Source organism: Scyliorhinus torazame, chromosome 10, assembly GCF_047496885.1.
Source record: "Scyliorhinus torazame isolate Kashiwa2021f chromosome 10, sScyTor2.1, whole genome shotgun sequence".
NCBI classification, from domain to species: Eukaryota; Metazoa; Chordata; class Chondrichthyes; order Carcharhiniformes; family Scyliorhinidae; genus Scyliorhinus; species Scyliorhinus torazame.
This window is the reverse complement of record NC_092716.1, coordinates 112,799,618-112,819,575: the sequence shown is the minus strand read 5'-3', so window position 1 is coordinate 112,819,575 and position 19,958 is coordinate 112,799,618. Positions and strand designations below refer to the sequence as shown.

General features: G+C 43.3%; 1 protein-coding gene across 10 annotated transcripts in view; it reads left to right on the top strand.

Annotated features, from left to right (window-relative positions):
* cnot1 (CCR4-NOT transcription complex, subunit 1) overlaps positions 1-19,958 on the top strand; it is a 277,488-nt gene that overhangs the window by 167,134 nt on the left and 90,396 nt on the right. For 6 of the 10 annotated variants that reach the window (XM_072518616.1, XM_072518621.1, XM_072518617.1 and 3 more), the window contains 3 exons: positions 3,817-3,960; positions 6,322-6,446; positions 11,199-11,485. In XM_072518616.1, coding sequence (XP_072374717.1) covers positions 3,817-3,960; positions 6,322-6,446; positions 11,199-11,485 — 556 coding nt within the window. The remainder of the gene's footprint in view (positions 1-3,816; positions 3,961-6,321; positions 6,447-11,198; positions 11,486-19,958) is intronic. The other 4 variants (XM_072518624.1, XM_072518622.1, XM_072518623.1 and 1 more) reach the window with 1 other exon arrangement.

Genomic DNA, 19,958 nt, shown 5'->3' with positions numbered 1-19,958 from the left:
GCTTACCGCTAAGGAAAGTGGAAAGAAACTTCCGATACCTGGGGATTCAGATCGCTAGGAGCTGGGGAACCTTGCACAGACTTAATCTGACACGGCTGGTAGAACAAATGGAGGAGGACTTCAAGAGGTGGGACATGCAGCCTCTATCGCTGGCGGGCAGGGTGCAAGCAATTAAGATGATGGTCCTCCCGAGGTTCTTATTTGTATTTCAATGTCTCCCTATAGTAATCACCAAGACCTTTTTTAATAAAATAGATAGGAGCATCACGAGCTTCGTGTGGGCAGGGAAGGTTCCGAGAGTAAGGAGGGGGTTCCTTCAGCGTAGTAGGGACAGAGGAGGACTGGCACTACCGAACTTGGGTGATTACTATTGGGCCGCCAATGTGGCCATGATACGTAGATGGATGATGGAGGGTGAGGGAGCGGCGTGGAAAAGACTGGAGAGAAAGTCCTGTAAAGGGACGAGTTTAGAGGCGCTGGTGACGGCGCCGCTACCGTTCTCACCTAAAATGTTTACCACGAACCCGGTGGTGGCGGCAACACTGAATATCTGGGGACAGTGGAGGCGACAGAGAGGGGTGCGGGGAGCCCTGGTGGGGTCCCCTATCAGGAACAACCATAGGTTCGCCCCAGGAAGAATGGATGGAGGATTTCAGAGCTGGTACCAGTTGGGAATTAGGAAGGTGGGAGATTTATTTATAGATGGGACTTTTGCGAGCTTGGGAGCATTGGAGGAAAAGTATAAGTTGCCCCGGGGAAATTTCCTGCGATATATGCAGGTGAGGGCGTTTACTAGACAACAGGTGAGGGAATTTCCGTTGCTCCCGACACGGGGGATACAGGACAGGGTGCTTTCAGGGGTGTGTGTCGGAGAGGGCAAGGTGTCAGAGATTTATAGAGAGCTGAGGGAAGAGGGGGAGGAGTCGGTGGGCGAACTAAAAGGAAAGTGGGAAGAAGAATTAGGGGAAGAGATAGAGGAGGGTATGTGGGCTGATGCCCTAAGCAGGGTGAATTCCTCTTCCTCATGCGCCAGGCTTAGCCTGATTCAATTTAAGGTGCTACATAGAGCACACATAACGGGGGCAAGATTGAACAGGTTCTTTGGAGTGGAGGACAAATGTGGGAGGTGTGGCGGGAGCCCGGCAAACCACGCACATATGTTTTGGGCGTGCCCGGCACTGGAAGGGTATTGGAAGGGAGTGACGGGAGTGATTTCGCAGGTGGTGAAGGCCCGGGTCAAACCAGGCTGGGGGTTAGCTCTATTTGGAGTTGCGGAAGAGCCGGGAGTGCAGGAGGCGAAAGAGGCCGCCGTTGTGGCCTTTGCGTCCCTAGTAGCCCGGCGCAGGATCCTACTCATGTGGAAGGAGGCGAAACCCCCCCGGACTGGAGGCCTGGGTAAATGATATGGCGGGGTTCATTAAACTGGAGCAGATAAAGTTTGCCCTGAGAGGATCGGCTCAAGGGTTCACCAGGTGGTGGCAGCCATTTCTCGACTACCTAGGGGAACGTTAGAGGGAAGACAGATGACCAGCAGCAGCAACCCAGGGGGGGGGGTTTAGTTTAGGTCAATAGACAATGGGGTTTTGTTACCTGTGTATTGTTAAAAATTTCTGTTTTGTTATTGTTTCGTTTGCTTTGTAAGAGGGAAAAATTGTTGTTTGGAAAAAAATTTCAATAAAATATATATTTTTTAAAAAGAACTATTTTGTGGATCATTCTCTCTCGTTCAGATCAGCTTGTTTTGCTATTGAAATGAAATGAAAATCGCTTATTGTCACAAGTAGGCTTCAAATTAAGTTAGTGAAAAGCCCCTAGTCGCCACATTCCGGCGCCTGTTTGGGGAGGCTGGTACGGGAATATTTGGGATTAACTTTCCTGCTGCATTCAGTAACTTGTGTTTTGCTTGATTGACTCTTTTTGTGCTGATAAATGTACTGAGAATGGGACATTATTTACTTATTGGCATGCATTATCCATAGTATGCCACTTCCAATTCTAGTAAAACAGAAGTCATACTGATTCAAAACTACAGCTCTTAAACCAGTTCCAGCACCACTCGTATTATTATTTTTCATTCCAACCATTGTCTTGTTGAATGAGATTGGGTTAAATTTCAAGCAGATTTGTAGCTGGAAGTTGCTGAAACTTAGTTTCATGTAGGACTTTCATCCCATCATTCTAGTCTGCTTGTTCTCGGGTTGTACAAGTGAAACGATATAGTGCTAATTCTATTACTTTACATTTATCCCTCTTAATCTCTTGAACCACTGAAATGAGTTGATTTTAAAGCACATCTCTGAAATTTGCATGCTCAGCTTTTTGTTTTGAAAATAGTTTTAAAACAAAAAAATGGGCAAAACTTCAATTTACAAATAATATAAATGAGTTGTTTTCAGCAATGCACATTCACTAAAAGGGATGTGCAAAGATTCAATGTTAATTCATTCTCATGCACCATGTAGTGACAGCTTTATTTTGGAACTTATTAGCTGCTTTCTGAATCATCATCTCTCTGTTCAGATTATCTTGTTTGTCCATCTTGCCTCTCGTGTTCAGTAATTTGTATTGCTTTGACTTTCAGATGCAAATGTTTCTTAAATCCAATGCTTTGTGATGTTTTCTGTGCCTTGCAGCTATTGATGCAGTGTGAGCCCCATCCTAATTTCTGAAGGATCAGAGGAGCTACCAAAAATAAACCAGTGTTTTTTGTAGAAATCATTTTTGTTAATATACAGTAATAAATGTGCTAGTAAATTAAAAATACAGAGAAATACTGAAATGTGATGAAACCTCAGCCGCTGAAAATCTATGATCAATCCACCTCTGCAAATGTGCAACATATGAAGCGGTCCTCTGAAACATACATAGAAACATACACAGAAAATAGAAGCAGGAAGGGGCCAATCAGCCCTTCGAGCTTGTCCACCTTCAAATTCAATACCATGATCCTGCCTTTTCCCGATATTCTTTTATCCCTTTAGCCCCAAGAGATTGCTCTAATTCCTTCTTGAAATGGCAATGTTTTGACCTCAACTACTTTCTGTGGTAGTGAATTCCACAGAGTTACCACTCTTGGGTGAATAAATCACTCCTCACCTGTCCTAAAACGTTTACCCCTTATCCTCAAACCATGACCCCTAGTTCCGGACTCCCCCGCCATCGGGAACATGCGCTTATCTTCTGGAAAAAGTACTGACCAGGCAGACCCCAGATGTTCACTTAGTGCTTCAAATTAAATCCAACTCTTAACAGTTTGTACGTGGTCCCTATATTCTGGGTTTCCTTTGGAAGTAAAAATGAAAGATGTGTTGTAAAAGCTGATAAATATCATAGATCAGCAAGCAGGCTCACCAAAGTATAAACCCAGTTTTAAATGTTTGTCAAGATGTTTTGCTTCAAGGTTGCAACTGCAAACTACTGACTGGCTAAGATCACAGGTCTCTCTCAAACTGCTACGATGAATCTGAAACCAGTGCATGATTCACAGTCCCGGTGCAGAAATGTCCCGCGGAGGCGTGGCTTGTTCTGAATATGTTTGCCAGTTGATTGCACTGTATTCTGGAATCTACGCATCCTATTAATCAGTTTGAAGTGTGTTGTGCTAACCAGAAGGATCGTTCTGGAAAGGAAGGGAGGAAGTGAAGAGAATCCTGCATTATGAGACTGATTCTGATGGTGTGACCAAATAAAAAGAAAACTGTGGCACATAATGCACTTGTAGCTTTGTCCGTTAACCAACTTATTGAGCTTAAGGATAGGCCAATAAAAGCTGTAATACGTTTTGACGGGAAGCCTTATTTGATTTCATACCTTCAGGTAGTTTGGGTACAGGGAGTTTGACTGGCATGGGAACTGGTGGACTTGCACTACCAACTGTGAACACTGATCCCTTTGGACAGCGAAAGATGAGCACATCTGGACTGAACCCACAGACATTCCAGCAGAGTAAGATGAAACCTTGTAAGTGGTTGTGTTGTCTGTGACTGTTGTGCGAGTGTGGCCTAGCTAGCTTATTCTGTTACCTTGGTTTAAAGATAACTAGTCTTAAGAGAGCGATACACGCAACCAGGGCTCAAAATAGATTTCCTTAAATAATGAATTGAAGGTTTAGAGTATTGACGGGTTTATTTATAAACTCTTGATATACCATTCGAAGTTATCGACCTGATTCAATCTTTTCCTAGTACATTTTCAGTGACCACAGGAATCACAAAGCGCCCAAATTCTTGAGTGCAACACAACTTAGGCTTCAATTCATCATAGAAATGGCAGCAAATGCTTGCCTTGCCAGTGATACCCACATCCATGAATGAATTAAAAGAAAATCATACTGGGTTCATTTTTAAAGTTGGGTGTGCTGGAGAGCTACCTATGTTGTATATATCAACTACTGAATTACTCTGCTAAAGTGAAAAGATAGTAATAGAAAGCAAAGAAATAACAGCAAATGTTTCTTTCACAAAGAAACTGAGTAGCAGAAAAACAAATGTGAATCCATTTTAACTGATGAATATGATTTGGGTAATTGGCAGCTGTTGGGGAAGATCGCAAGGTCTGTTTGTGTTCTACTTCTGCAGAGCATCGTAGAAAGTCGGACAATTTTGAAGTACCATTGGAAGTACGATAACATTCGAGGCCTTGTTCTTAATCCCTCTATGTGAAGACATTTCTGCATCCAAAACCAAGAAACCTGGGTTAATGGGAATCCAGAATCTAGCAGCGAAATTGGAAGGAATTATCAGTCAGCAAGTGCTCATTATTTGGAGAAGGTTCTGCTTTTGAGCTTTTTACAAAGCTTGGCTGGAGCAATATAGGACATGTGACAGAAGGTTGAGGTTACGACCAAGATTCTGGAGTGGGACTGGGGGATGAAGTTGATGATGATCGGGGGCGGGGGGGTAATTGTTTTGTCCCTCACTTTTAACAATTTTGTGGTAAAGAGCGCCAGTATTGAAAAATATACCATTGAGACACCTCTATCCTCAGCCTATTTTGAGTGCTGTATTAGGTTGCCCCGGTGAATGCATGCACTTGATATGAATGCTTGTCTGCATGTTTGTGAAATGCCAGCCCATGTTGGAATTTATCAACACCACAGTTTTCCTCTTCAGTTATTACAATTAGCACCACGTGACAGAAATACAAACCAATTTGGTAATCATTTTGTTCAAAATCCAAATCCATTTAGCTGTGTAATTATATCTGTTCCTTCTGAACTGAATTCTCGCCAAGTGATATTTGCATAAGCCAGTTGAACTTTAAGAAATTGATCACTTACTTTAATCTATCAAAATTCATCAAATTGAAAGCAAAAGAAATGTTTGTTTTGTAAGGAATTCTTAAACTTGTTTTATTTGCCTAGCTGAGGACTCAATAAAATGCTCTGCCAAAATGGTTGTTCATTTGTGCATCAGTGAAAGCGAAATTCGTGCAATATCCAAGTCAAAAGATCCTAACCTCTGTGAAAATTTGTGGCTCGTTTATCATTCTCAACAAATGGAAGTGTTTGAAATTGGTTTCAATTGATTTTTAATTCTCAACCTCTAAAAATGTCTAGAAAAAAGCAAGGTTAGTCTTCACCCAACCATCTTTAATTATGGACATTGTTTTCTTCTGGAATTTTCTTCTCTTCTAAAGGTATTGAACCCTTTATCATCTTCATGGGTAGAAGTTGGTCTGCAGCACCTCAACTAAGTATTACTTATATGCAATCTTTGAGTGCAAGTGCCAGCAAAATATTCAGCCAAGTTGGAAGCTGAATGCTCTGTGCAGCAGCTTGAGCATGTTTTAGTGACAGAGTGGTATATCCTTTTGCATTTTCTCATAACAGAATTTCAGTGCTCGTGAGGGAATTGAACTTTCATCCATTCACTCAGTGGGTCTTAACTCCAATGTGCTCTACAGTGTTCCCAAGTAGAATTGCAGAATTCAAAGATTAGTCAGCTAGGATCAGTTGCCCATTTTTCTTCTTCCCCAGGGTGACGGGGGGAGCAGTGCAAGTACGATCTCAAAACTGAATCCTGTATTCATTTGGTTAATTAAAGTGAATTCAAATGAAATCCTGTATTCATATGATTAATTAATGTGAATTCAAATGGAACCAATCTGAAATACTTGCAGTGCAAAATATTGCAGCTTATTTGTAATAGTTTCTTCAATAATTGCATTGTTTGTTAATTCTGTGATGAAGATCCAACGCTGACAAAAGCCATGCACATTGTTTATATGTCAGTCTGTTGCTTTGCACGTACTGTTGAACAATAGTTGCCAAGTAGATTTTGATGAGATTTTTTTCCCTCCATTTGTTGCCATCCCACACAGCTGACCTTTCTCAGGTATGGCCAGAGGCAAATCAGCACTTTAGCAAGGAGATTGATGACGAAGCAAACAGCTACTTCCAACGTATCTACAACCATCCACCCCATCCTACCATGTCTGTTGATGAGGTGAGTGTCCGTAGTCAATGAATAAAATCCATTTCCTATCAATTTAGATGCACTGCATGAGTTAATTTGAGTAGAAAATGCCCTTGAATAGGCTAAATCCACAAGTCTTCAAAACCGCATTGCTTCAAGTGCCTTCATCGCACTTCTAATTTGCTTGCCTGGTGACCGTTTCCATGAGCAAATTACAACGGTAGAATGTGAAGGCGGGTTTCAAACCATTAAATGTCCCCCTCATCTAGAAACCTGGGTAATAGTCCCTGATTATATTGGCTTCATTGCTTTTATGAATGAAAGCAGGTAGGTTTTCTATTTTGACAAATTACAATTGAATATGAGCTTTATCACTTCAGGTCAGTCTGCTATTATTTTCTACTATCCTAGCTGACCAAAAACTGCAGGTATTTCACTCCAGTTTTAATGCCAGAGGCATAGCAATTTTAATTCGTATGAATACAATTCTCCTCCTCTTAGTTTATAGCCCACCTTAATGGTCATTATAATTATTGTGTGGCTCTTGGTGAACACCCCTGTAGTCATAGTTAACGCCTATGCCCCTAACTGATGACACAAACTTTCTCAGTTGAACTCTCTCCTCAGCCTTGATTTGCACCAGATGTTTCTAGGAGGCGACCTGAACTGTTTTGGACCCGAGATTTGATCATTCCAAACCAAAATCGCTTGTCCCATCCGGGATGGCCAGGGCTATGTCCTCTTTTATGGTACAGATTTGGGTGGGGGTGGCACTTTTACATTCAAACGACAAAGATTTTTCTCATGTCCACCATGAGTACTCCTGCATTGTCTTTTTAAATTTTTGATAGGGCCCTCCTCCCTTAGGTAGTTGCGTCTGAGTACTCGCCGATTGTTGTCTCTGATCAAGCCCCACATTCTATTGATCTACAGAGTCCGGCCCTGCCTAACACCCACCCTGGAGACTAGGTATCTCTCTGTTGTCATGCAATAAATTTTGTGAGCATTTGTCTACCTCCATGGAGGGTTTCATTAAATTTTGAAGTCAGACTCCATTTCTCCCACCACCCTTTGGGAGGCTCTTAAGGCCATCATTAGGTTGGTAAAAGGGTATTTTAGTATGAGGTGTATCTTCTGGAAAGGGAGGGGATCTCAATCCTAGATGGGGATGCTTTTTTGTCTGCGTGGGTTTCCTCCGGGTGCTCTGGTTTCCTCCCACAAGTCCCGAAAGACGTGTTTGTTAGGTGAATTAGCCATTCTAAATTCTCCCTCTGTGTACCCGAACAGGCGCTGAAGTGTGGCGACTAGGGGGTTTTCACCGTAACTCCATTGCAGCGTTAATGTAAGCCTACTTGTGACAATAATAAAGATTATTATCTGGCATCTTATGGGATGCAGAATTGATTAACCAAATTGTCAGGTTCCAGGTGGGTTCTCTACAAAGTAGATTCATCAATTATTTTGCATGAAAGCTTGTTCGCTTTTGTGTCATTTGTTGACATTACCCTATGTGAACTTGTGTTGGTTGTTGCAGTGCTACCTGCACTGTCTAAGCTGTGACTATTGCATTATTTTGTATTTGGCCCATGAACATTGAATTCTACTCAAAACCGATGATATCATGTAATGTTCATGAAAGTTTTTTTTACAAGTTTAATAGAGAGTCATTGTAATGAACAGGATACCCTGGATATGGTGCCATGCAGAAGCCTGGTCTGATATGGATGAATATGTAATCTTAGGCCTTGAGCAGACAAGTGATTTTTATTTTTTAAAAAGCAACATCTATCATAGTCTGATGTTCATCTTAGAATTTGATTTTCACTGCAGTGTTTTGTTCCATTGTGAATGTAGCCATGTGCTGACTTCCAGTCTTTCACCCAGGAACTGCAGAGAATCCTGCAGTTTTATATGTTCAGTTAGCAACTGCGTTGTCAACAGGATTGCATGAACTTTAGCCAGCTTTACAATTGCATAAAGTTCATGGTAGTTTTTGAGAAGGAGTGATTTCAAAGTGTAAAATTGATGTGTTTGAGATTGGAATGGTAAGAAGAGGTAAAATCGAAGCATTATAAGCTGTAGTTTCATTGTGACTTTTGTATACGTGGAGAATGTTCTTTTGAGGTTGCCACTGGTTCTGGGAGATGTATGAATCAGGAGTTAGAGGAACTAAAACATCAATAAACTCAATATAAAGGCAGTTTAAACTGCTTTCATGGCAGTGAAACAGTCTTTCAGGAACGGTTTTGTCCGTTCCTTAAGATTTTTACTGAAGTCTCTTGATGCAGTATTTGATTTCCGGCAAGAGATGATGTCGAAAAAGTTGTAAAATAACAGTCTACTCTCCTAACCCTGACAAAAGGAGAAACTGGAGAAATTATACTTTAATTCCTAATGAATACTATAGTGAAAAATTTAAAACTTGAGTTGTTGGAGTAAGATGAAATTGACACATTGTGATACTGGCTAATCATTCCAAATGTATGAAATTGATGTGCCTTATCGAGAAAAGAGACTATGCTTTGTTGAAGTCGTAATAACAATGATCTGGGATATGTGAGGAAATGGCAGGATTAAAATTGCATGTGGAAACATTTAATCACAACATCTGCCTCCCAGCAAAAGCTAACAATTCCTTCTAAATTGGCTGATTGAGAGTCCTTGTTTTTTAAAAAAATCAGTTGGTCCTATTGTCACGACATTATTTGTGAATTGAGTACTATTTTATCGATTGTAGTTGTTCAGTTGCACTGTATTTGATTTTCTTGAGAAGAAGAGGTGAAAATGAGGAGCAATTCTCCTGCCCCCTTTACGATACTGATTGACTGTTCAAATATATTTCACTCCGGTATCATGCAGACAACGCATTCAGGAGGTTGTCTTCCCAAAAGTGCAGAAACCACTGCACTCCCAATTTCACAGTTTTAACCACGGTTATGGCCACAGCAGTTGTTAATAGCTAAGCAAACCAAATCCCAGGGAGAAACTGCTTATGTCATACCTTTTTTGTATTCTGAAAACAAGAAAACGCACTGATCTCAATGGCAAGTAGTCCAGTAACATTTACAGGATTTTTAAGAAATTAAAAGTAAAAGATTTATTGACAAGAAAACCGTTAAACTAGTCTTACAAAATAATCCCCCAAGAGTCTCCATACTTGGTCAGACCCTTCTAGAATCACTCCCTTACAGATGTTTAACCAGAGAAATCCAGTAATATTACTCAAAACAAAACTTCTGCTGCGGCTTTAATAACAGTATCTCAAACTCTTCACTCTGCTGTGACAACCCAAGGCACTTCACCTATTCTACCTGCCCAAAGCTGTTCCCGGGAGATCTTCCTCGCACCCAACACCAAATCAGCTCAACACCTCACCGTGCATATCTTTAATCTTAGATTCCATTGTTCTCGGCACTTTTTTAAACTTCCCAAATCTTTCCTATTTTCCCATTTTTGAGATCAAATAAAATTTAATAACCTTCTCTTGGTCAATAAGAAAACTTTGCAAGCTGTAAAAGCCTTTTTAGTCACCATTGAAATTTAATAGCTGAGAAAACTACATCCCTCTATCTCCTAATGTAAACTTCTAAACTTATTTACGTATAAAACCACTTGACTGTAGCTTCATTTCAAATGTGTGTATTTAGCAGCTTCACTCCTTTCATCCCTCAGCCTCCAGGCACAGTCTCCATTAGTCTTTCGCTAGCTTAATTTACACATGCTCTGCTTTCTTTATAGAATAAAACCGTATTCCACAAAGCATCCATTCTTTCACAGCCCCATGTTAAGTGAGTTTTCTGTTAATTTTAGTAATTGGAGACCACGGGCGCGATTCTCCACTCCCACGCCGGTTGGGAGAATCGCCTGGGCCGCCAATATTCCCGGGGACGCCGGTCCGATGCCCTCCCCCGATTCTTCCAAGTGGCGGGAACGGCCCGGTTGTGTTTCGCAGGCCGGAGAATCGGCGGAGACACCGAAAATGGCGATTCTCCTGCACCCCCGCTGTTCTGAGGCCCGGATGGGCCGAGCGGCCAGGCCAAAAACGGCGGGTTCCCCCCGGCGCTGTCCACACCTGGTCGCTGCAGTCGTGAGCGGTGCGTGAACGCTGGGGGGGCAGCCGGCGGGGGGGGATCCTGCATGAGGCTTTACCTGAAATGTGGGGTGGCCCGCGATCGGTGCCCACCGATCGTCGGGCCATCCTCTCTGAAGGAGGACCTGACCTCCTTCCTTCCGCGGCCCCACAAGATCCGTCTGCCATCTTCTTGCGGGGCGGACTTAGAGAGGACGGCAACCATGCATGCGCGGATGACGCCCGTTATGCGACGCCGGCCGCGTCATCTATGCGGCGCCGCTTTTACGCAGGCGACCAGGTCTGGCGCGTGTAGATGACGCGGCCCCCATCCTGGCCCATTGTCAGGGCCTGAATCGGTCGGGACCGGGCCGTTTCGCGCCGTCGTGAACCTCGCCGGCGTTCACGACGGCGCGGGAGTGGAGAATCCCACCCCTCGAGTTCCACACTGGGAATACAGCAAAGTAACTAATACTGTTGGATTTTGTTGGGTAAGGATATCAAGTGCTGTGGAGCAAAGGTGGGAAATTAGATCTGAGGTGCAGATCAACCATGATCTAACTAAATAGAGAACGCTCCTGAGCAGCTGAATGGCCTAATTCTGTTCCGATATCGTCAAGTTTTGTTCACCACCCTATTAACCTGCTCTTTTGCTTTTTATGTTGTCTCTGAAAAATGGTGCTGACTTGTTAAATTTCCTCTTATTTCTGCAGGTTTTGGAAATGCTGCAGAGGTTTAAGGATTCCAGCATTAAGCGTGAAAGGGAGGTTTTTAACTGTATGCTACGTAACCTCTTTGAGGAGTATCGCTTCTTCCCTCAATACCCAGATAAGGAGCTGCACATCACTGCCTGCCTGTTTGGTGGAATTATCGAAAAGGGGCTGGTCACCTATATGGCATTGGGACTTGCACTGCGCTATGTTCTCGAGGCATTGCGCAAACCTTTTGACTCCAAGATGTACTACTTTGGTATTGCTGCACTAGACAGATTTAAAAATAGGTATGATTTATTTTAAAAAATTTCTGTATGAGAGTCTGGTTATGGGCAACGTCACTGAAGAAGAAAGTTGATCTGAACAGTGATATCAAGATTTGGGGTAACTGATTGGTCATGCGAGTAGAGTGTTTCCCGTGGTGTTTAATCTATTACAGAACACGCACAATACATACTTCACATTAGTTTTTCAAATTATGGAATTTAGTCATATCAAGAGCGTTTAAGCACTATCCTTGCATATCTGAGGCCTGGTCTAAGATATTCTAGTGAAATGAATTTTGGGTAATCTCAAACCAGGCCCTGGATATGAATCCATATTGTGTGTAATTTGATGTTAATATTGATGGTCTTGTTCAGATGGGGGGCTGCTGGGGGTTGAAATGCAAGTGTCATGCTGCAGTTGGGGGGGGGGTCATCATTTTTGAAGCATTATTAATGGACCTTGACTGAAGTGGCTTCAGTTATGTTTCATTTATCAACACTTCATCAAACCCTTTTTGAAAGTGCACTTGCAAAGCCCCTTTTCTGTCAGCCGGCTAATCTTCTATCCATGCTTAATACACATGAAGTTTTATTTTCCCCAATAACCTTTGTGTCACCTAATGAAATGCTTTCAGGAAAAAGCACATCTACACACACCACTTTATCCACAGCGCATAATAAATTGGTTAAACATTATTTCCCTTGCACAAAACGATGATCACTCTTGCAGATTACCTCGAGTTTCTCAAGTGCTCAGCTGTGACCTCCTTAATTATCGATTCAAACACCTTACCCACGATAGATGTCTAGCTAACTGGTCCGTAGCTTCCTGTTTTCTGCCTCCCTCCTTTTCTTGAATAGAGGGGTTATATTTACTACTTTCCAGTTAGATAGAACCTTCCCAGAATCTACATCTACATCAATAGCCACTTTTTTTAAGACCGAAGGACCTGGAGACTTGTCATCTCGCATCAGTTTGCTCAGCACTGCTTCCCTAGTGATTGTAATTTCACCAAGTTCCCCTCCCCCAACTCTCGATTTACAGCTATTACTGGAATGTTTTTGTATCTTTTATAGTGAAGACAGCAGCCAGAGGACTGGAGAACAGCTAATGTGGTTCCACTATTGTGAAAGGTTGTAGAGATAAGCCAGGGAACTACAAATCAGTGAGTCTCATGCCAGTAGTCGGGCAACTTTTGGGAGAAAATTCCGAAGGAGAGAATCTATCTCCACTTGGAGAGGCAAGGTTTGATCAGGAATCGTCATCATGGCTTTGTCAAAGGGGCGGCATCCCTAACCAATTTGTATGAATTTTTTGAGCATGTGGCCAGGTGTGTAGATAAGAGTAGTGCAGTTGATGTAGTTTATATGCATTTCAGGCATGCCTTTGACAGGGTCCCACAAGGCAGACCTAGAAAGAAGGCAAATGCACATGGGATACAGAGTAACTTGATACGGTGGATTCAAAATTGGCTTGGCTATAGGAGACAGATGGCTGCTTTAGTGACTGTAAACCAGTGTCAAGTGGTGTACCAGAGGGATCTGTGCTGGTCCCCTATTGTTAGTTATCTATATAGATGACTGGGGGTAGGATCAGTACGTTTATGGATGACACAAAGATTGACCGGGTGGTTAACAGTGATGTTGAGTGTCATGAATTGTAAGAAGATATAGACGGGATGGTCAAATGTGCAGAAAAGTTGCGGATCGAATTTAACCGTGAAAAGTGTGAGGTGACACACTTTGGAAGGAGTAACTTGGCAAGGATGTATTCAATGAATGACATAACACTGGGAAGTTCCGAGAAACAAAGTGACCTTGGTGTGTTTGTCCATCGATCTCTGAAGGCAAAAGAGCAGGTTAATAGGGTGGTTAAAGAGGCATATGGGGCTCTTGCCTTTATTAATTGAGGCATAGATTACAAAAGCGGGGAGATCCTGTTCAAGTTGTATAGAACTTTGGTGAGGCCACAGCTCACCAAATGAAGTTGCTGTGAAAAGCCCCTAGTCGCCACATTCCGGCGCCTGTTCGGGGAGGCTGTTACGGGAATCGAACCGTGCTGCTGGCCTGCCTTGGTCTGCTTTCAAAGCCAACGATTTAGCCCTGTGCTAAACAGCCCCAATAATTGCACTGGAGGGGATGCAGAGGCGATTCACCAGGATGCTGCCTGGAATGGGCCATTTAAGTTATGAAGAGAGATTGGATAGGATTGTTTTTTTTCGTTGGAGCTGAGAAAACTGAGTGGCGACCTGATCGAAGTGTCGAATATTATGAGGGGCATGGACAGAGTGATGGGGAGCAGTTGTTCACCTTAGTTGAAGGGCCAGTTACGAGGGGTCACGGTCAAGGTGAAAGGCAGGAGGTTTAGCGGGAATTTGAGGAAAAACATTTTTACCTAGAGGTTGATGACGGTTTGGAATGCACTGCCTGGGAGGGTGATAGTGGGGGGTTGCCTCACATCCTGGATGACCACTTGGCACTTCATAACATTCAAGGCAATGGGCAATTGCTGGCAAATGGGATTAGATGGGCAGGTTAGGTACCATAAGACAGAGGAGCGGAAGTAAGGCCATTCGGCCCATCGAGTCCACTGCACCATTCAATCATGGCTGATTTCAACTCCATTTACCCGCTCTCTCTCCATAGCCCTTAATTCCTCGAGAAATCAAGAATTTATCAACTTCTGTCTTAAAGACACTCAACGTCCCGGCCGCCACCGCCCTCTGTGGCAATGAATTCCACAGACCCACCACTCTCTGGCTGAAGAAATTTCTCCCCATCTCTGTTCTAAAGTGACTCCCTTTTATTCTAAGGCTGTGCCCCCGGGTCCTAGTCTCCCCTGCTAATGGAAACAACTTCCCTACATCCACCCTATCTAAGCCATTCATTATCTTGTAAGTTTCTATTAGATCTCCCCTCAACCTCCTAAACTCCAATGAATATAATCCCAGGATCCTCAGACGTTCATTGTATGTTAGGCCTACCATTCCTGGGATCATCCATGTGAATCTCCACTGGACCCGCTCCAGTGCCAGTATGTCCTTCCTGAGGTGCGGGGCCCAAGATTGCTCACAGTATTCTAAATGGGGCCTAACTAATGCTTTATAAAGCTTCAGAAGTACATCCCTGCTTTTATATTCCAAACCTCTTGAGATAAATGACAACATTGCATTTGCTTTCTTAATTACGGACTCAACCTGCAAGTTTACCTTTAGAGAATCCTGGACTAGGACTCCCAAGTCCCTTTGCACTTCAGCATTATGAATTTTGTCACCGTTTAGAAAATAGTCCATGCCTCTATTCTTTTTTCCAAAGCGCAAGACCTCGCACTTGCCCACGTTGAATTATCAGCCATTTCTTGGACCACTCTCCTAAACTGTCTAAATCTTTCTGCAGCCTCCCCACCTCCTCCATACTACCTGCCCCTCCACCTATCTTTGTATCATCGGCAAACTTAGCCAGAATGCCCCCAGTCCCGTCATCTAGATCGTTAATATATAAAGAGAACAGCTGTGGCCCCAACACTGAACCCTGCGGGACATCACTCGTCACCGGTTGCCATTCCGAAAAAGAACCTTTTATCCCAACTCTCTGCCTTCTGCCTGACAGCCAATCGTCAATCCATGTTAGTACCTTGCCTCGAATGCCATGGACCCTTATTTTACTCAGCAGTCTCCCGTGAGGCACCTTATCAAAGGCCTTTTGGAAGTCTAGATAGATAACATCCATTGGCTCTCCTTGGTCTAACCTATTTGTTATCTCTTCAAAGAACTCTAACAGGTTTGTCAGGCACGACCTCCCCTTACTAAATCCATGCTGACTTGTCCTAATCCGACCCTGCACTTCCAAGAATTTAGAAATCTCATCCTTAACAATGGATTCTAGAATCTTGCCAACAACCGAGGTTAGGCTAATTGACCTATAATTTTCCATCTTTTTCCTTGTTCCCTTCTTGAACGGGGGTTACAACAGCGATTTTCCAATCCTCTGGGACTTTCCCTGACTCCAGTGACTTTTGAAAGGTCATAACTAACGCCTCCACTATTTCTTCAGCTATCTCCTTTAGAACTCTAGGATGTAGCCCATCTGGGCTGGAGATATATCAATTTTTAGACCTTAGTTTCTCTAGCACTTTCTCCTTTGTGATGGCTACCATATTCAACTCTGCCCCCTGACTCTCCTGAATTGTTGGGATATTACTCCTGTCTTCCACTGTGAAGACTGACGCAAAGTACTTATTTAGTTCCTCAGCTATTTCCTTGTCTCCCATCACTAATTACCAGCGTCATTTTGGAGCGGCCCAATGTCTACTTTTGCCTCCCGTTTGTTTTTAATGTATTTAAAGAAACTTTTGCTATCATTCCTAATGTTACTGGCTAGCCTACCTTCATATTTGATCCTCTCTTTCCTTATTTCTCTCTTTGTTATCCTCTGTTTGTTTTTGTAGCCTTCCCAATCTTCTGACTTCCCACTACTCTTTGCCACATTATAGGCTTTCTCTTTTGCTTTGATGCATTCCCTAACTTCCTTTGTCAGCCATGGCTGCCTAATCCCCCTCTGATAACCTTTCTTTTCTTTGGGATGAACCTCTGTACTGTGTCCTCAATTACTTCCAGAAACTCCTGCCATTGCTGTTCTACTGTCTTTCCCACTAGGCTCTGCTCCCAGTCGATTTTCGTCAGTTCCTCCCTCATGCCCCTGTAGTTGCCTTTATTTAACTGTAACACCTTTACATCTGATTCTACCTTCTTTCTTTCAAATTGCAGATTGAATTCTACCATATTATGATCACTGCCTCCTAAGTGTTCCCTTACTTTAAGATCTTTAATCAAGCCTGGCTCATTACATAACACTAAGTCCAGAATGGCCTGTTCCCTCGTGGGCTCCATCACAAGCTGTTCCAAAAAGCCCTCCTGTAAACATTCAATGAATTCCCTTTCCTTGGGTCCACTGGCAGCATTATTTATCCAGTCCACCTGCATATTGAAGTCCCCCATGATCACTGTGACCTTGCCTTTCTGACATGCACTTTCTATTTCGTGGTGCATTTTGTGCTCCCGGTCCTGACCACTGTTAGGAGGCCTGTACATAACTCCCATTATGGTTTTTTTGCCTTTGTGGTTCCTCAACTCTACCCACACAGACTCCACATCATCTGACCCTATGTCGTTTAGTGCTATTGATTTAATTTCATTCCTAATTAACAAGGCAACCCCTCCCCCTCTCCCACCTCTGTCTTTTCGATAGGTTGTGAATCCCTGGATGTTTAAATGCCAGTCCTGAACCCCCTGCAACCACGTCTCTGTGATGCCTACCACATCATACCTGCCAGTCACAATCTGGGCCACAAGCTCATCTACCTTGTTCCGTACACTGCGCGCATTTAGATATAGCACCTTTAATTCTCTATTGGCCGTCCCTTTTTGTTTTCTTAGTGTGGTGGACCTTGGTTTACTGAGCCTTTCCATACACTGTGTCATATTTTGTGGGATTGGGACTATCGTAACCTCTCCTGAGTTCTGTCTTTTCGTGCTTTTTTGTATTCCTAAGCAGCTACGCTTCCCACTGATTACTTCACCTCTTGGTTCCCTGACTTTCCCTTCCCCTCCCAATCTCTAGTTTAATGTCCTATTAACCACCCTATTTACTCTTTTCGCCAGAACACTGGTCCCAGCTCGGTTCAGGTAGAGACCATCCCAACGGTATAGGTCCCCCCTGTCCCAGAACTGATGCCAGTGTCCCATGAAAAGGAACCCCTCTTTCCCACACCACTCTTTCAGCCGCGTGTTAACTTCCCTTATTCTTGCCTCCCTATGCCAATTTGCACGTGGCTCGGGCAGTAATCCGGAGATTATAACCCTTGAGGGCCTGTTTTTTAATTTGAATCCTAGCTCTTTATAATCTCTACACAGGTCCTCTTTTCTAGACTTGCCTATGTTGTTGGTACCGACATGGACCACAACAACTGGATCCTTCCCCTCCCTCTCCAGCATCCTTTCAAGCTGGTCAGAGATGTCCCGCACCCTAGCACCAGGCAGGCAACATACCATGCGGGACTCTTTATCCTGCTCACAAAGGACACTATTTGGCCCCCTGATAATAGAATCCCCTACAACTACAACTTGCCTATTTACTCCCTCCCCTTGAATGGCCTGCTGAACCATGGTGCCTTGGTCAGCTGACTCATCCTTCCTGCAGCCCTGTTCGCCATCCACACAGGGAGCAAGTGCCTCATACCCGTTGGACAGGGTCAAGGGCTGAGGCTCCTGACTGCTGGTTCCCTTTACCTGCCTGACTTGCAGTCACACCCTGCTGTCCCTGGCCACTGGCAGGATTTAAACTACTTACTCTGACAGGTGTGACTGCCTCCTGAAACAGTGTCCAGGTAAGTCTCCCCCTCCCGGATGTGCCTCAGTGTTTGAAGCTCAGACTCCAGCTCATCAACTCTGAGCAACCTTTTGTGCATCGGTGCAAACTCAATGGATCAAAGGGTCTCTTTGTACTGTATTCTGTGAAAATATTTGTTCATTTTCCCTGCTGGTTCCTTATTGCGGTAATTATTATCAACTCTCTCTTGTCATTCTCCAGAGGACCAACACTCCCTTTACTCTTTTCCTTTTTTAAATACCTGTAGAAATATTTGACTATCTATTTTTTACATTTCTAGCTAGCTTCCTCTCGTACTGTGTTAATCTTTGTCATTCTATGCTGTTCTTTATATTCTGACCAATCGTCTGAGCTGCCACTCATCTTTGTGTAGTTATGTGCTTTTTCCTTCAGCTTGATGCTTTCTTTAACTTTTATTAACCACTGATGGTGTGTCCTTTCGTTGGAATTTTTCATTATAGTAGGAATAAACAGGGCAGTATGGCACCAAGGTCCCAGGTTTGATCCCGGCTCTGGGTCACTGTCCGTGTGGAGTTTGCAAGTTCGTCCTGTGTTTGCGTGGGTTTCACCCCCACAACCCAAAGATGTGCAGGCTAGGTGGATTGGCCACACTAAATTGCCCCTTAATTGGAAAAATGAATTGAGTACTCTAAATTTTTTTTTTTTAAATAGGAATAAACACTGAGTATTCCGAAATTATTAAAGTTGAGATTGCGGAGTACCTGGAAGTGCATGATAAAATTGGACCCAGGCAGCACAGCTTCATCAAGGGGAGGTCTGACAAATCTGGTAGAATTTTTTGAGGATGTAACAAGGAAGTTAGCCAAAGGAGAACCAGTGGAAAATTCTAAATGCCTCCATAAAACATTTTCCAACCTATTGGAACCCTTCTGTGTCCAGGGAATGTTATAACATTCTGAAATGACACCCTGCTATACTTAGACCCCCCCCCCCCCCAAAAAAAAACAGGGAGAGACTAAGAGAATATGAGGTGGACTTAATTGGGTTTTCAGTGCATTGACATAGTTTTACACCACAAAAGAAGCCCATCAGGTCTGTGCCAACTATCAAACACCCATCCATTCTAATCCCTTTTCCCACCACCTGGTCCGTAGCCATGCCTGCTGTGGCGTTTCAAGTGCTCATCTGAATGCTTAAATGTTGAGAGGATTCCTGCCTCTACCACCCCTCAGACAGTGAGTTCCAGATTCCCACCACCCTGTGAGTGAAGTTTTCCAAATCCCCTCTAAATCTCCCGCCCCTTATCTTAAATCTATGCCCCCTGGTTATTGGCCCCTCTACCATGGAAAAATGTTTTTTCCTATTTACCCTATCTTGTGTCCCTCCTTTTGTGCGCTTCAATCATGCCCCCCAGCCTTCTCTGCTCGCAGGAGAACAACCCCAGCCTATCCAGCCTCTCTTCATTAGCTGAAAGCTCCAGCCCAGGCAACATCCTGGGGAATCTCCTCTGCACCCTCTCTCGCACTGTCACATCCTTCCTGTAGTGAGGCAACCAGAACTGGAAATAGTATTCCAGTTGTGGCTTAACAAGTGTTTTATCATAACCCCCTGCACTTCTACCCCATGCCTCGGCCAATAAAGACAAGTACCATATACCTTAGCCACCTTATCTACCTGCCCTGCTGCCGTCTGGGATCTTTGGCATACACCACAAGGTCCCTCTGGTCCTTTATATGTTAGTCTTACCATTCATTCTGTATTCCTTTCCATGTTAGTCCTCCCAAAATACATTGCCTCTCACTTTACAGGGTTAAATTCCATTTGCCACTGTTCTGTCCAACTGACCAAATATAGAAGAGAACTGAGGACATATTACCCTAAATGCACATCCTTTATTTAATCAGTTCTATTTGGAATAGTTCTCATGTTACAGTAGTGGAATTGTGAAGGCCAGTGTTAGAATATTAGCGTGTGAAAAAAATTATTTATTCCGATTTCTTCCATGGTATTCTGGCACGTTACTGATGCCACTTTTGTGGTATTTGTCATTCAAATTTAGACTTGGAAATCCTCTTTGGTCTGCAAAATATTTTCTTTGATGGTTGCTGCTTCATTTAAAAAAAAGAAGCAGAATACTGTGAATGTG